The sequence below is a fragment of the Grammomys surdaster genome, unplaced genomic scaffold (assembly GCF_004785775.1).
Source record: "Grammomys surdaster isolate TR1022 unplaced genomic scaffold, NIH_TR_1.0 367, whole genome shotgun sequence".
Taxonomy (NCBI): domain Eukaryota; kingdom Metazoa; phylum Chordata; class Mammalia; order Rodentia; family Muridae; genus Grammomys; species Grammomys surdaster.
Window position 1 is genome coordinate 5,285,118 of NW_021604786.1, and position 17,696 is coordinate 5,302,813.

General features: G+C 40.8%; 1 protein-coding gene across 2 annotated transcripts in view; it reads left to right on the plus strand.

The window, feature by feature from the left end:
* Arid5b (AT-rich interaction domain 5B) overlaps positions 1-17,696 on the plus strand; it is a 180,119-nt gene that overhangs the window by 74,876 nt on the left and 87,547 nt on the right. For both annotated transcript variants that reach the window (XM_028780245.1, XM_028780246.1), the window contains exon 4: positions 11,856-12,086. In XM_028780245.1, coding sequence (XP_028636078.1) covers positions 11,856-12,086 — 231 coding nt within the window. The remainder of the gene's footprint in view (positions 1-11,855; positions 12,087-17,696) is intronic.

The window sequence follows — 17,696 nt, forward strand, 5'->3', positions numbered from 1 at the left end:
GGAGGGAGGGAGGGAGAGAGACCCATAGAGATATCAAATAACTGCTTAAATTCACGAGCCTTCCTCTGGACAGGTCTGCCATCCACAGACAGCTCTCTTCCCATTCCTTTAGCTCTTTAGGAAGAGCTGTTGATTCAGAGCCCAGGGTGAACTGTCACATGACTGCTCATCCTCTGATGGGAGGGTCATCTGTTTATCTCAAACTGTCTGCTGGTTAATTGAATTTGTTTGCGCTCCCAAAGGTCTGGAGCGAGGAATCAGGACACTGATTCTGAGCCCCGCAGGAGTTTATATTCTACTTATTGATTGAGAGACACATCTTTCTACACACACACACAAAACAACCAAGAGGATATTTACATGGAAACTATAAGGCTCACCAGAAATGCCCTTTCTTTATCATTTAAAATACGCTTAACATAAAATCGGCCATTCTAGGCATTTTAGCTAGAAATGTTAACTGTGTCTTTCATATGTGATGATCCATACTCTTTATCAATAGAACCCGTTCCAACCCGTTCGTCCCTCCAAAGCTCTGAGCAATTAAGCAATGACTCTTCATTCATCCAGCCTTACCTCCAGCACTTCCCGGGGCCTGACGACCTCTGTCCTACTTTCTGTCTCTGTGAATTAACGTGTGATATCTGCCCTTTGAGTTTGGATTGTTACTTAGCATGAAATAACCAGGGTTCATCAGTATTGAGCGTACATCCCAGCCTTCTTTCTACGGCTTGACCACATCCCACCATCCAGTCACATTTCATGCTGTTAGCCTGTCCTACTGATGGACACCGGGACTGTTCCCACTTTTTGGCTACTGGGAAATGCTGTTGTCAATACCAACTTACAAATACCTGGTTTTGTTTTCAATTACCATGGGTGTGTCCCAAGGAATGGAATTAATGACTGCCTATATAGTAGTAATCCTGTATTTGAAAGAAATGGTCAGAGGCTTCTCTACTATGGATATATTTTACACCAATGCAGGAGGATCTAAGTTTCTCACAAGCTACTAACACTTGGTATTTTTTGTTGTTGTGTACAGTAGCCATTCTAATGAGTGGGAAAGAATTACTCCTTGTGGTTTTGAATCATGTTCTTTATAGAGTAATAATCATGCTGACCATTTTTCCTTTGTTCTATTTGCATATATTCTGGGGTACAACATCAATTAATGAGGGGTTTTTTTTGTCTTTTTGATATTGACTTTCAAGAGTTTTTCATATATTCTGGCTATGAATCTCTTAAACACACTTATGTATATATGTGTGTATATATAAATGTAAGCATGTATATATGTATGTGTATATAAATAAGTATGTGTATATATATATATATGCATATATATGCAAGTATATATGTGTCTATGTATATATATATGTGTGTATGTATGTATATATGTGTATACATATGTACACAAGTGTGTATATATGTATATATGTGTGTATATGTCTACACATATGTATATAAATATATATATGTGTTATGTATATATGTATATATGTACATAGGTATGTACATATGTATATATGTGTGTATATGTATGCACACATGTATATAAGTATATATGTATATATGTATATATGTGTATGTATGCATATATGTATGTGTATATATAAACATGTATATATGTATGTATATATGTATGTATGATACAAGTATGTATATATGTATAAACTCTGTAGATGTTCTCTCCCATCCCACATCCATCTTTTTGCTCTGTGATAGCATCTACAGTGCACAAAAGGTTTAGATTTCATCAAACCTCTTTCAGCTGTTGTGCTGACAAATCATGCCAGCGGGCCAAGGTCCTCCAGATCTTCGCATCTTCACTCGTCTAACAACTTTAGAGTTCCAACTCTTACATTTCAGTGCTTCGTCCAGCCCTAGCTACCGCGTGAATCCATGCGAAGTAAAGGTCTCGTGGCTTTTTTTTGCCTGAGTGGATCCAGTTTTCTTACTGTTGTTTTTGGAGAGAAGCTCCCTTCCTCATTCAAAAAAAAAAAAAAATCAGTTGACCGTGGGTATGAACATATGAATATTTCTTCCAAGCTTCCCGTACCTTGCTATTAATTGCCTACTTCCATCTGTATTTCAGTACTACATTCAGTTATTTCTTCCATGGAGTGTGTGTGTGTGCATGAGTGTGTGTGCACACGCGCACACATCCAAGCGTGCGTATGTATACAAAGGCAACGGGAGGACTTTGAGTGTCTTCTTCTGTTTTACTTTTTGAAACAGTGTCTCTCAGTAAACCCAGAGCTTGTCATTTCAGTTAGACTAGCTGACCAGAGAGCTCCAAGGATCCACCAGTCTTGGCATCCTAACACTGAGGTTATACAGACACATGGCCATGTCTGGCTTTTTGCGTGGGTGCAGGAGACTCTAACTGAACTTCTCTTACTTGCACAGAAAGTGCTATTTGTTCCTAATTCATCTCCACAGCCCTGGTGTTCTCCTAGTACAGTAACTCTGCACTAACTTTCAACTCTGGGAATACAAGGCTTCCTAACCACTTCTTTCTTTTCAAGACGGGTTGTGTCTTTGTTGTCCCTTCAAAATTATAGATGTCTAATTATAGTCAGATAATAGATAGATACATAGAAATAAATGGATCTGCCAGGCAGTGGTAGTGCACGCCTTTAATCCCAGCACTTGGGAGGCAGAGGCAGGCGGATTTCTGAGTTCGAGGCCAGCCTGGTCTACAGAGTGAGTTCCAGGACAGCCAGGGCTATACAGAGAAACCCTGTCTTGAAAAACCAAAAAAAAAAAAAAAAAGAAAGAAAGAAAGAAATAGATGGATCTGTACATGCATACATTTATACATGCATAATGTATCATACATACATATATACATATATAAATACATGGTGTATTTTAGTCAAATAGATATCGTATCCATTCATATAGTTCTAAAAAGGCAAATAACAACTAATAGTCTATTTACATGGAAATTATAATGCTCACCAGAAGTATCCTTCCTTTGTCATGTAAAACATTGCTTAATATAAAATCAGTCATTCTGGCCATTTCAGCTAGAAATGTGAACTGCATTTGTGATGTCAATGACAGTTATCGGAACCCTCCTACACTGCTGTAGCTAACTGAACAAGGGACCATCACTTCCATATCTGGATAACTCAAAAGGAAACACACAAAATCACCACATCAGCCAAATGTATCCTTCAGAAAAAAAGCACAAGTGTAAATCCGTGGGAAACTTTCACGGAGATGTTGACAACAGCTATCGATCTGTCTGTCCTGAGTGCACCTTGCTTGGGTTTACTCGGCAGAGTACCCCAATATCGAGGGTCTACCCAAGCTGCCACAGACATGGAAGAGTGATCTCTGCAGCGACAGCTGATGTAAGACCCAACTGGGAAAATAAAAATACTGTGTGGCTCGTCCCAGGGGATGTGTGTGTGTGTGTCTGTGGTACGGAGCAAGGAAAAAGGTAACAGAAGCTATCTTCCTTTTGGATGCTGATTCAGCTAACAGCAGTTTGGATTCTTCCTGTATAAGAATGTGGTCATGGTAACTGCAGGGTGGATTGGATCTTGAAGTAGTAGTATTCCTTTGTAAGCTAAGAGAGTTGACTTTAAGTTCAGATGTGATAGGACGGCAGCCTCACCTGGGTCCCTAGGCAGTAAAGAGATGACATAAGTTAACCTCTGAAAACAATTACCTGCATGACCTTGGACTGGGACAAATTTATGCCCAGAACTTGGAACCTGATGTGCACATTCTATTTCCCTCTTCGATGAGTTCTTCACACTCACTTATACTAAGAATGAATGAGTGTTTGGGGGTCTGAAAAGACGACTCAGCAGTTAAAGAGTACTTGCTCCCTTTCAAAGGGACCTGAGTTAGGTTCCCTGCATCCGCACTAGGCAGGCAGCTCACATCTGCCTACACCTTGAGCTCCAGGCAACCGGATGTCCTCTTCTGGCCTCCGAAGATACCTGGACACAGGTGCAAATGTGCACACAGACAAATAAGTGAAAATAGCAGAAATGTTTTTTATTAAGAGGTTAATTTGTTTGAAAGGGAGGCAAATTCAAGGTAGGTCAGGTCCCTAGGTTCCAGCAAGGTCCAAGCACGTGATCTCCCAGTACCTGGACTTATTGTATAATCCCTGTCTTGTATGACACTTTGATTTGGCTGAGATGATCATATGTAAATGAGATGCAAAATTTTCAAGATGGAATTCAAAAAGGCTCCTGAACTTGGCTTGTTCACAGTGGCCTTTTGGGAGGGACCAAGGAGGTGGAGCTGGCTGGTTCCCCGGTGGCTTCGTTTGCTACTGAAGAGTGATGGCTGCATTTGGTTTGAATTTAGCTTTGCGTTGTTTTCTTTCTTGAGAGACGAAGCAGTGTCCAGGGTAAAAAAATGATATTCACACAGCAATCCTTAATTTTATGTTTGTGTGTCTGTTTAAGCTATGTCTTCTGATACAGCTGGCTAAAACCCTGGGTTATGTAGTTAAAATGTCCTTTGTTCGTTTGCAACCATGTATTGATGTGCTGATGTGTTTCCCCATGAAATCTTTTTTTTCTCTCTCTCTCTCTTTCTTTCTTTCTTTCTTTCTTTCTTTCTTTCTTTCTTTCTTTCTTTGTTTCTTTGTTTCTTTGTTTCTTTGTTTCTTTGTTTCTTTCCTTCTTTCTTCCTTTCTTTCTTTCTTTTATTTTCTTTTTTTTTAAAGTTTTCCAGTGATGTTTTTGTTGCCTATCCTGGGAAGATCTGTTTTTCCATTTATCAAAACAAACGACAAGCTGGGGACCATTTAAAGTCATTTTCTTAGTTAATAAAGCCAATCTCCTTGTTCTGTTAGGTTAAAAGTACATTATCTTTTTATTGCCCATTCTGTGGGCCTGGGTCTGTTTTCTGTCTTAGCAATCTCAGGCTGCCCTACTCACTCACTCACTCACTGTATGGAGAATTACAAAATGGTTAAGGGCAGGTCAGCTGACTTACAGTACCAGCCATTCTCAAAATAACCACAACAGTCCAAGCCTGATGTACCATTTACGTCACATAGTGTTTTCCTGAAGTCGTTTGTGGCCTTTTCATTTCTATTCCTGATAGAATCTTGCTCTTGGCCCCTTTTTATCAGGCATTTAATTTGTTTTTGTTATTAATATTTTCCACTACATGTCTTGGCCTGCCTCCAGTAAAACAGCTTTGATGGGGGTTGGGGGGGGAGAATTTAAAAAAAAAAAAAAAAAAAACCTCTTCCTCCCTCAACCATGGTTTCACTACAAATGTATTTTCTCCTTTGATGTGTCTCGACCGGGAGAACTAACTCTGAGGCCTTGAGAGAGATTTGGAAACACAGTGAGTGTACCCCACCATATCAACACATAACCACAACCAGGGACTGATAAAGTTGATGATTTTTCTTTTTTTCTTTTTCTTTGGAATTTTAAAACGGTTCAACAAATTCGGGCTATTTAGTCACATACCCTGCTTGCATATTTTTCCCCCTTTTACAAATGTCTCTTCTGTATAATGTCTTGTAATTAGAACAGGAAGTCGTTGAGTAACTGTAAGATGAATAAAAGCACTTAACACTGAAAGGAAAATTACCTTCCGAGAAATTATATTCTTTTTTTTTTTTCTCTCCACCCTGCATGCTACAATGTTGGTAATGATAGCAACAGCTGTAGCTGCTCTTATCTGTAGGATTTTTGTGCTTGGGTTTTCTGAAATTAAAAACAAAAAAGAAAGAAAAAGAAAAAAAGAAAAATCATGTTCGGTAATAATGAAAGATGAATGGACAGAAGATAGGAAATGCCTAATTATGACAAATATTCTGTCACAACAGAACCACAATTAAATGGAAACAGTGTAATTGTCAATTGGAGTAAGGGCTGGACCGCTGCCAGGTACACAAAGTTGAGGGCTTGCCTTTAGTTGGTTGCTAGGAGCAGGCAGAAAGTATAAAGGTTTGAGAAAGGAATGTCTCCTGTAGGAAAGGAACAGCCAGCGGGCTGCATAGATCACTGGGCAAGCCCTTCCTATTGACACGATGTTGCTTAAATTGTTTCAAAAGTAGACATCGGGCGGTTTTTTGTAACTCTAGCAAATTCATCTCTGCCTGGGGGAGGGGACCAAAGAAAGGAAACTGTAGGTTGTCTGTGAAGCAAGCCTGAAGGACATTGTGTTTCAAACCGAGCTCCATACAGATTTGGAATCTTTTTAAGTGAAAAAAAAAAATCTTTAAATGTTTGTTTCTGTTGGCGTCTAGACCCATTTGCCCTAATACGATTACAAGAACGAAAGGGCAAAATAGTTGGCAGAATTTTCAGTTGAGGTAATTAGGCACAGGAAAGGACATGCATATTTTTTCCACCAAGCTCTATAAAGTCCTAGTGTGAAGGGTTTTATGAAGATTTTTTTTTTGTTTGTTTCAGGCTTTCTGATGTTAGGTGGTGATTTTCAGTAAACATACAGTGTAGTGATTCCTAAACAACCCCACCCCCACCCCTACCCCTGCCGGGAGGATAAAATTATGTTTCTGCAATGTTATGTAAGAGATGAAAGCAAATTTCTCCTCTAGAATGGATGTTTTCAACCTCCTGCACATTTGGCCACCATTAACTGTTTAAAAAAAGAAGGGGGGGGGGGGAGAGAGGAGCATTATGGATATTTGAAAAGTCTACGCTCCAGTAATTTATTGTGCTTGCCATTTCATGCATCTCTTTATACAAAGACAATTTGAGCAACTCACAGGATGAATGCTCGCCCCGCCCCTCCCCACCCCTCCCCCACCCCCTTCCCCACCCCACCCGCATCACACACACACACACACACACACACACACACACCCCACTCCATGGTGTACAGTTACTGTTTGACAAGTCGAGGTGGAGTTTCAGATTATAATTACAGTTTCTCTGTGGAATTCTGTTTGGGAGTTTGAAAAATATATAAATAAGTGAAAAAAAATGACATTGAGAGAGGTTAACAAAACGTGTAATTATTATATAAGCGCAGGATTAGAGCCATTTCGGGGAGCATTACAAGCCCTGTACTTTAGGTATTAACTTTTAATAGGCCAAGTTAAAAGTTCTCTTTATTGAAGTTGAAATGAGGTTTAGTCATTGTGGGACTCTTATTCCCTTTGAATATTTAATTTAAAGCTAAGCATGTTCACATTTTTGCTGGGGAGGAGGACTGGAGAAACAGGATGACATTTTAATAAAATACCATAACCATTGTTTACAATGCCAATCTTAAGTACCAATCTTTTTCTTGTTTTTTCCTTTTGGCTGATTATATTCTACTAAGTAAAATCAAGTAAAAAGGATACATAACCCAAGGAGCTAGAATGTTCTAGAAAATTACTCTGTACGGTTAGTTCTGAAGTTTCTTGTCTGATGTGGGTGTGGTTGAAAGAAAATCATTGTTCCAAGAACACTTTGTTTGTCTTTTGCTAAACAAATGTGCAATTTATCCATTCTTTGTTCGCAGATTTCTCTACTAAAGTCTCTTGTGAAACAGAAAAGGGGGGGGACTACGTTTATTAGTGGCCCTTGTTTCATGTATCAGAGTATTTATGAATCTATGAAAGGAGAAAAGAAGAATGGGTCTAGCTGCAGGATTTCTGTAAGAATTCTTGAAGGGGCCGTTTGCCTCTATTTGTTCCCCTTTGTGCTGTTGCGAAATAGAACATGCCAGCCCTCGAAGACTTTAATATTCTTATGGCTGTGTCAGAAGGAAGCTGATTTAATGTAGAGGCTTAGGAAGCAGTTAAAGGATCATAGAACTTAAGATCTGTAAGTCTCTTGCAAAGTCTTACGTCCATACCAGTTCATGCGTTCCTCCTTTCTTCAGCTCTCCTCCCTGGCAGTCTCTATTACCGTCTATATGGGCTGAGGGTCTCCTGGGCTTTCTATGGTTTTTATAAATATGAAAAGGAGTTCCTCTGGGAATGGCTAATTACAAGGTTGGAAATTTGCCTCTGTCCAAACGATGCCAAAATTCTGGTCCAAATAGGTGGTTCTGTTCAAGAGCAATGGAGTTAGCATTATTTTGATTTTGGCATCACCCGGAGTTGCCACATTAGATCAGACCCCAGCTGTGCCTTTGGCCTCCTGGTGTTGAGAGAGTTTAATGAGGGAAGAGAAGACAAGAGCATTAGGCTGGCAAATGTAGGCTTCGGGCTTCTTCCCTTCGATTGGTTAGGAAGTTGCTATGTGAAAATCACATTGATAGTTTAAATGTCTACAGTCAGCATTATAGACCCTCTAGTCACACACAAACTTAGCCAGAGTGGAATAATTCTGGCTCATAGGTGGGTGAAGTTATCAGTTGTCTGTGAGCAAGAAGTCTCCTGTTTTACCTAACCAAAGCTTGTCATCTTCCTCCTAGTACTATAAACTAGTTAATAATAATAATAATAATAATAATAACATAATAATAATAATAATAAATAATAATAAAACTTGAGGCATTTTGTCATAAGAGTTAAAAGGTTAAAAGGTTGGGCTTCCAGTGTCATGGAGATAATCTCGTGAGTTGCAACTCATATTTTGTCACTTCTACATTGGGGAGTATTCACAAATTTGTAATGTTGTCTATGGGGTCTCCGTGAGGAACAAAAGACTCATTATCTGAAAAATTTTCTTCCTTAACTGTAATATCTTACTCTTGGTACCAGAAATAGTGTTAGTGCTCCTTCTATTTTTGAGCACATCAACTGCGCCTGCTCCTTTCTGGTTTGAGTGAAGGGTTTGTCTGTTGGCTTGTTTTAATATGGTGTCTCCTGTGATACCTGCCAACAATCGCGAAAAAGTGGCAGAGGCAGGCAAACTTAATCCTGGATTTTATTCTAGGCCCTGGTAGATTTGAAAAGAGAAATAAGACTAAAAACATACATATGACTGTTATAAGTATATGTATGTGCATATATATGTATATATATTAATATAGTATTAATATATGCAGAATGGCTACATATATTAATATATGTGCACTTGTATGTTGGCACACAATTATGTTGTGTGTTATGTAACAAATATACATGTGTACTATTATATAACAAATTTACATATAACAATGTAACCACGTATGTCTTATACAACGTGTTATATTGTGATATGGTACGGCATAATACATTTTAAATATATAGCATATATTATGTATAAGTCATAAATACATATGCAGCAATGAATATAAGTCTTTAAGTGTTACATATAATACAACTCTGCTTTAAATGCATGTATTTTAAAACCCAAGCTAAGTAAGCCACTGTAAGTCTATGCAAAACAAGAACAAAAAAAAAAATCTGACTCAGAATTACTTGCTTGGAAGTCTAGAGTGCATAAACTTGCCCTAGTGCTTGTAAAAATATCCATTCCTGTACTTTACTCTTAAAGAATCCAAGTCTGTCCTTTTGGGTGGCACATAGACTCTAACCCCATTTCAAGTATCCCGTGAGATCCTGGATAACGTTCCCAGGACAACCTTTAAGAATATTGTTCTTTGACGAAGTAGACATCTGTAGGTCACCTCTCTGTGAAGTGGCAGTAGGACTTGCTCTTCAAGAATTAAAGGAAGAAGCCAGAAACCATGAGGAGGGCAGAGTCGGTGTTGGGAGCCCGGATGAGATACAGAGATCAGAGGGAGACCATGTTTCAGCACAGAAGTTAGTCTGAGAGATGACTGGATCCCAAACAGGGAATTAGGGAAGAGGGCAGAGAGAGCACCATCATGAAAAAGTACTCAAGGGAAGTCGGGGGAATGATGGAAAGAACAGCAATGGGATAGACACGTGACTCAAGACATCTCTCAAGACACCAACTCAGAAGCAGCTTTTCCTTCTGCCTCTGTTTCTGGAAAGTACAGTGCCTTCCATCTGATTTCTAAAACGCTTAGAAAGACTGGTATGCTTTTCTTGTCTTCCCAGGAAGTCAAAGGCACTCCTAAAGTAAACTCAGGGACCATGAGGTATTTACACAGGGTTTTCTACCTACAGAGAGTGGTGTAGGTGCTGAGCATACCCGACAGAGTGAGCTCCATCAGTTTCTGGTTGTATTCTCTCGAATTCTTGAACAAACACAGTGTAATGATAGAAACAAGAGTTGGTACGAGTGGCGCACGGGCTCCTTGGGTTAGCACATACGTAGTGTGGGCTTCTGACAGTGTCTCAGTCTCTCTTGGGAATCTCAACTTGCCTACTGTGTCACGCTTTGCAGAATCTCAGGGCTAGTGTTCATTGGTAGACCTCTTTTCCATTTAGCTGCCCTCTAAGTTTGCCAGCTGACAAAGTGGCAGGCGTCTAAGAAGCGCAAGGCACACGAAGACATCCCGCTAGAAGCAGCTGAGCAGCTCTGTTTGTGGAGAAGCCTCCAGGCTGCAGAGCTAAGTGAGTGTAATTAGAGATACATCTGGGTGTCAGCCTCCTGTGTGCAAAGGTCACAGGCAACACCTTGCATTTCTCCTGGTTATGTTCATCATCCCGTTCTATCCCAATTCATCTCCCACTGGTTACCAGATGGCCACGATAGCGGCGGTCTCAATAACTGTCTCACTCAGTCCTCTGCAGTACAATAAGTGCTCAAAACATTGAGTGTTTCCCCGTTAGACATACAAACGACAAATCTGGGAGCTGCTGACCAGCACGTCGATGATGTGGGTCATGAAACCCCGAGTTCAGTGTGACAGGGTTACAGGTGACGGGGCTACCAAAAGGGAACGCTTGCCGTTTCTCAAGCTTAAAATGAGAAGGAAGGGTTTGTCCATGGCTGAATCTGGATTTTGCAGATATTCAGAACACATGGTGGGTTATCGTTAACGTCAAGGTCATTTAAGAAGACGACTCCCTATGGTTTTTGAAGTGTTCTGAGTTAAGATGGTCCTGACCGGACTGACTCTCTGGGATGCTCAAGGAACCTTCTCAGCAGGATTCTCTGAGGTGTGCTAGGTGACCATGTGGATTTGAGAAACACTAAAAGACAAGCAGTGTGGGTGTGGGGGGAAGTGGAGATGGCAGTATCAATGAAGTTGATGTGAATCATGATGTAATAACAAGCAACCAGCAAGTTGTGTCCTTATAAACAATGCAGGCACCATTTCTGCTGTGTTTGCATCTATTTTGGGTCAACTAAGATCCATGTTGTCTTAACTCCAAGACCCAGACTGGCAGAGGAGCCACTGTCTGCACATCACAGATGGCCCCAGCAAAGACAAAGAGACACTGTGGTCCATAGCATACCAGCTCTTAAAACAACCAACATCTCTGTCACATTGGCCAAAACAAAATCCAGAGGATCCTGGGCTCCCTCCCAAGAGAGCGGGAAGCGCAAACCTTTCTCTGGGCCCATAAAGAGAACACTGAATATTGGTTGCAGTCCTTAGGTCTATGAATACTGCTCTAGGGTTCCATGACAATTTTACCAAGACACACACACACATACACACACACACACACACACACACACACACACACACAGAGTGTAATCAGTCTAAGACCAAGCAGTAATTATATAGAAACTCAACAAAGATTCCCCTATCATGGTGACACCAATGACTAAAAAAAAATACATTGAAGTCTCAAGAATGGAGTATTGTAGTTTGACTGCCGCCAAGTGATGCGGACATCACTTATTATGTATGTCCGTGTGGCCACAGAGTGATCCTACCTACTCAGGGGTGGCCTCAGGCTTTGAGGGTGGGAAGGGGGATTCTGGAAGATTCCGGCATTACCAGACTGTGGTAAAAGTAAGGACTTTGCAGAAGATGTTGTCTCTGAATTGCCAAATCTAGACTGACCATCGAAATTAAGTCATGGCTGTGAATGTTCTCTTTGTTGGCGGGAAGAGGGTAACTGATGTGTTTTCTTCTCTTTCTAGGGGAGGATGAGGAAGAGACCAACGTGATCGTGCTCAGCTATCCTCAATATTGTCGGTACCGGTCCATGCTTAAACGGATCCAGGATAAGCCCTCATCCATCCTCACCGACCAGTTCGCGTTAGCCCTGGGGGGCATCGCAGTGGTCAGCAGAAACCCCCAGATCCTGTACTGCCGGGATACTTTTGATCACCCCACTCTCATAGAAAATGAGAGTGTGTGTGACGAGTTCGGTGAGTGCTTGACTTCTACTCTATTTATAACTTGTTCACGTGGGTAGCTGCTCTTGGTTCACAGAGTGAGCCGTGCTGGGAAGCAGGGCTTAGTGTGACCACCTACCCCAATCCAGACACCATAGTTTTTCAACATAAGGTGTCTTCCTCACCTTGCTGGCCACTGTCTAGCGCAGGTGAACTGTGATTATTTTGTGTTCGTTGTTCAATATATATAATTGGAAGGTACTTGGTTGATCTTGAAGGTGGACTTTGTGATTGGAAGTCTTCATGTTCTTCCTTTGAGAGCTTGGGTTATTGAAACATTTTTTTTTTAATTTTCTAATTTTATAAGGTACTATAAGAATGCATAAATTATAACCACTCAATACCATAAGGCAGAGAGAGACAATAGATTGATCAATGGATTGTTACATACATACATACATACATACATACATATACAAACATGCATGTATATATACATACATACACACACAAACATACATACATACAAACATGCATGTATATATACATACACACACACAAACATACATACATACAAACATACATGTACATATACACACAAACATACATACACATACATACATATATACATACATATATACATACATACATACATACATACATACATGAATTGTAGATGTGCTGACTTCTTTAAATTTTCACACATACAGAATTCTGGCCTAGCTGACTAGTCATGTGTCTTCTCAGCAGGGGGCGGGGCTAGCAGACACTACATTTTACCTTTGGAAACCTTGAACTGTACAGTACAGTGTACAGAGGGCACGCTAAGGCTTTATCATCTTATGCCATGTCTTCTGAATCCATTTGAGAAGACATTGGATCGTGTCAGTGGTTCGCCATCAATGGTCTGATGGTACCCTGCTCAAGTCATCATGAGGACCAAGGAAGAGAAGAGGTTTAGATCCTCATGGCCTGGAAAGGACACACACAGACTTTCTTCAAGCTGGTTTACCTCCTGATTCTATTGTCTAACACTGTCTTAAGAGGAAACCTCATTTGCAGAATATTCAAATCCAGATGGTCCCAGTTAGCTCTGAGACACCTCTACACGGTTTTGTGAATTGACTGTGGCCTTTCAGAGTTGATGGTCTGTGCCTTTGGGAGTTCTTTGGCTACTACAAAGGACTTTGTGAGTCTAAGATCTAAGCTCACCTGAATCCAAAGGCAGAGATGATGTGAGCATGTGTGTGGGAGTATGTCTGCTAGCTTTCCTTCTAGACAGAAGCAAATATTGCCATGTTTTCACTAGTCCAATGGCCTTTTCGTTGTGGCAGATCAATTATTAAATACAATTTAAGTGCCAATACGATTATCAAATACCCTTTCCTTTCAGGTGAGCATTTACAATACTTTTCAATACTTGAAAAAAAAATAGCACCCACATTCCTTGCTCCCAAACTCTGTGACCCAACAGTCTCTAAATTCCTAACACAGGTTAAAGCTGAGTGAATGTTTTCCCCTACTTAAGAGCATTCAAAGTTAGTGTTTAACAATGTAATAAAATGGAGAAAAAAATGGTTTAACCTTTTTGGCTAATTTAGGGGTTATTAGTCACTGTGTTTCAAAGCTGTTCTGTCTGAAGTTGGAAATAGATGTTCCTATTCACCGATGATCATGGTAGTTGTTAGAGGATTTTTGTATCTCCCAGTAAATGCACTCCTGAAATTTCTTCTGGCATCTCTCTTTTTAACCCTGTCTTTCTCCTCTAGCCTCTGGAAATAGTGCTTAAACAAGCTTCTAGAAGGCAGATGAAATGAGAAGAACATGGGACAGTTACAAGTTCCAGTCCTCAACTGGTTCATTCTTTTGAAAGTAGCCCATGCTGACACATAAACCATGTGGCTTATCTTGACCATGTTAGGACCCCTTTCCTCCATACGTGTCCCCCACCTCCTTGGGTACATGTCCAAAGTTCCAGACAACAACTTTTAACATCCCCCCCCCAGCTGGTAGTACGTGCCAGTGACATGGATTAAAGTATTTGTTAAAAATGTGGTATTAGGTTTCTCCAACCAACTAACAGTTGGTGGAAGAACATAGATTTAATTAGTGAGTGGCATTAAACAAATGTTCCTAATAGCAAAGGCTGCCAGATGACTGAAACGCTTCTTTCTGATAACCCAGAGTGCCAGGGGGCCCACAGATGAATCTTCTATGCTGCACACTCCGTAACTTGAGTAATGGGTCAAATATAATTTAGGTAACAGTATGCCTAGGCTATAAAAATCTGTTTTTATTGGTCATATCACCAGGTGGACGGATTGTGGAGCTGATGGCACAGAATTTAGAGCACATAACAACTATGTCTTTGATACAAGAAATTCCAAATTGCCAAACAGAAAAAACAAACAAACAAAAAAAATCCCTCCAAATTTCTTCTCTGAAGGATAGTATCTGATTGCCTATGACTGATGATGCCTAATTTATTAAATGATCTATTGCTTTCTTCTGTGGCCTAGACAATAGAGAGGAACACAAAAGAGAAATACGATCTGGTCCTTGCTTATTTTGAGGATCAAGAATCTAAACGGGGAAGACAGGATTAACATGCCTGGAAGTCTAACTATGTTACAAGAAAGTCAGCGATGGGTGTCACAGAAAGCAATTTGGGTAGGAAGGTGGTAGTGGCTGAGGGTAGCATTGGATGCCTGAGATGAGCGTCAGGATATGAGGTCAAGGAAACCCTTGCATTAGAACGTGGTTCAGGTTTTTTCTGGGTGTGTGTTGGGGGGAGGGGAGGTTTGCTCGTTTGTATGTAAGGATGCACGCGCGTGTGTGTACAAGCCAGCAGACAACCTGGGTGCCATTTCTAAAATGCCTGCCACAGTTTTGTTTGAGACAAGGTCTCTCATTGGTCCAGAACTTTGCCCAGTAAGGAGGCTAGCAGGGAGGCAAGCTCCAGGGATTATCCTGTCTCCGCCCCCTTAGTTAGGATGCATACTCCCCAGTGCTTTGTGCGCCATGCATGCCACGTCACGTCACGTGGATCCTGCATGTCCACCAAATGAATCCTCTCCCTCATCTCCCTTCTTGGGTCTAGTTTTAAAATACGGAGGTCTGTCTTTTCGAAACCCGTTAGAAACACGGCGATTGCAGTCGATTCAATCCCTGAGTCGCGATTGGCTGGGGTCTACGATTGGTCTCTCTTAAGTCATTCTGCCCATAGTCAACCTCAGTGTGGGTTGTGAGAAAACATGAGTGAGATCTGGTCGCCGGAGTGGGAAGAAACCAGCCAGTGGCTTTGAAACAGGGATGAGCTCTTTGAGACAGAGATGAACCCACGTTTTTCTCTGGGGTCCACCAACATGGCTTACCTGAACAATCAAAATATGTCTCTGAAGTGAGTCTTTGCTTTGTGGAACAGCCTTCCCCACTGGCGGGCAGCTTTGGCCACCTCCCTGCTATTTTTTAATGTTGTCCACCGAATAAGAGCTTTAATTGAACAATAAAAGTAAGCCCTTTAAATCTACAACCAGACCCTATAAATAAATTCTCTGTGGAATTTTATGAAGCCGCCTAATGAAAAGTTTGATTAGAAACTATTAAAGAAAAATAAAACGGAGGAAATTTCATCATTTAATCCAATGTTACAGTAGCGCCATTTTAATTTTTATTTACATTGAGATATTCGGAACCGAGTAAATATATCCTGGTTTTAATTAACTAGCCTCCTTACTTGGGAAGGTTATTTTAGGCTTGAAGGGTTTTGATAACACGCCATCTGCTTTCTTGTCTGTATTATGCAAGTCCTTCCTTTGCTTGCGATGCTGGGTAATATCTAAACCTATGGCTGGAGCATAAATTGAATCATATTAATAGTAGGTGATTGAGCAGCTTCAGCCCAGACATCCTACCCGGATTCGTCCATCTTGTCAGCAACATGGCTCTGCTACTGCCTTGTGCTTTCTTAGCACAAGATAATTGACTATTTAAAAAAAAAAAAAAAACCTAACACGTCAGACTCCCCATTGAAGCATTATGAAAATTCATTGTATCACACATGCAATTAGGAAATTGGGTTTTTTTTTTTTTAATAACAATGACAGGGATCCTGAGGCGAATAGCATTTTGTTTTCCTCTGAGAAAAATCTTTACCATAAGCATGGTTCCCGCTCCCACTGTCCTGTGTCCCTCTCCCGACACAGACATCTTCCTAACAGCTCCCCTTCTGTCTCTTACCTGGTTATGTAATGACTTCTGTTTTGTTAAAATGCACTCTTGTCGTTTATATTGTGTGTGCTTCTAAAGGCAAACCGCAGGGTCGGGGGCTGGGGAGTGGGGCAAACATTTTGTCTGTTTTTTTTTTTTTTTTTGCTGTTAGAACCATAAAAGGTCCAGCACTTTGTAATGGGCAGTGTTTACAATGCTATCACGCCAATTGATTTCACATGTGTGAAGGGTGGACAAACTAATTTCAAACAGAGGCGCACCCAGAATGGCACGGAGTGAGGCGCTATCTTCCAACAGAGGACTGCTAAAGGTAGCCCCGTTTATACCAATAATATGGAGACAGTATTCAAGAGCAGGTAGGACTGAATGTCTTAGGATGTGGATCACTTTTAAATAAAAGGTTGTGTGTGTGCGTGCGCGCGCGTGTGTGTGTGGGGGGGGGTTGAGTTGCAGAGACGTAAGAAGCAGAAGTCATGCTTTTAACTGTTGAGGTGTCTGTGTGTTATGGAGCAAGGTAAAACATAACTTTGGTCAACTATGTGCAGAGCAAAGAGATGAGTTGGGCTGTCATTAGGTATTTGGTCCTTGTCTAGACACCATGAGCTCTGCCTACAGGGAGAAGAACTTGGCCGCGTTTATACTGAGACAGGCATTCCGCTGGGGATGGGGTGTAGAAAGGGCTGCAAACCGCAGTAAAAAGGGTGCTAAGCTCCCATGCAAAGAGATCACGTGATCGGGGCTCAACCTTCCGATTCTCTACAGCAAATGCCTTGAGGTCCTTTACTTATTTTATCTGTAAAATCAGGCATTCACATGCCAGGTTCAAAATAAGTCACCCCTGTTATACACACATACATACACACACACACACACACACACACCATGGAAGAACTGGCCACTGAAAAAAACAATAGACCAAAGAGATGACTGTTGGAATGAGTATCACTCTAAGGCTGGACTCCTCGGCTCCGCTGTGTGTGCCTCTGTTGCATCTGGCTTTCTAACACTTCACACACGTGAAATCAACCTGCTTCTGCTGGAGACTCAGGTCTCAGCGTGCGTTCATAGGAAATCACTGTGCTTGTCTAATCCGAAGGGAATCCAATCCCTGGGGGTCCTGAGGGCTTACCAAGAGAATGAAGGTGCGTGTAAAGTTGTCCACTGATCATGGGATGTTTTAGAGATGCGCTTATGAGTCTGAGTTGAACTTTGCCCTTTCTCATTTCCTGTTAGTTGAAATGATGGTGTTACAGATAAAAGAAGTAAGAGTGAAGGGGAAAGAGGAGAGGAGACAAAACATTAATTTTTTTATTATTTATTTTTAATTTTTATTTTTTAATTTTTTTAGTTGTTTTTTTTCTTTTCTATTTTTTTTTTCTTTTTTCTTTTCTCAAGGCTGTGCTTGAACTCACT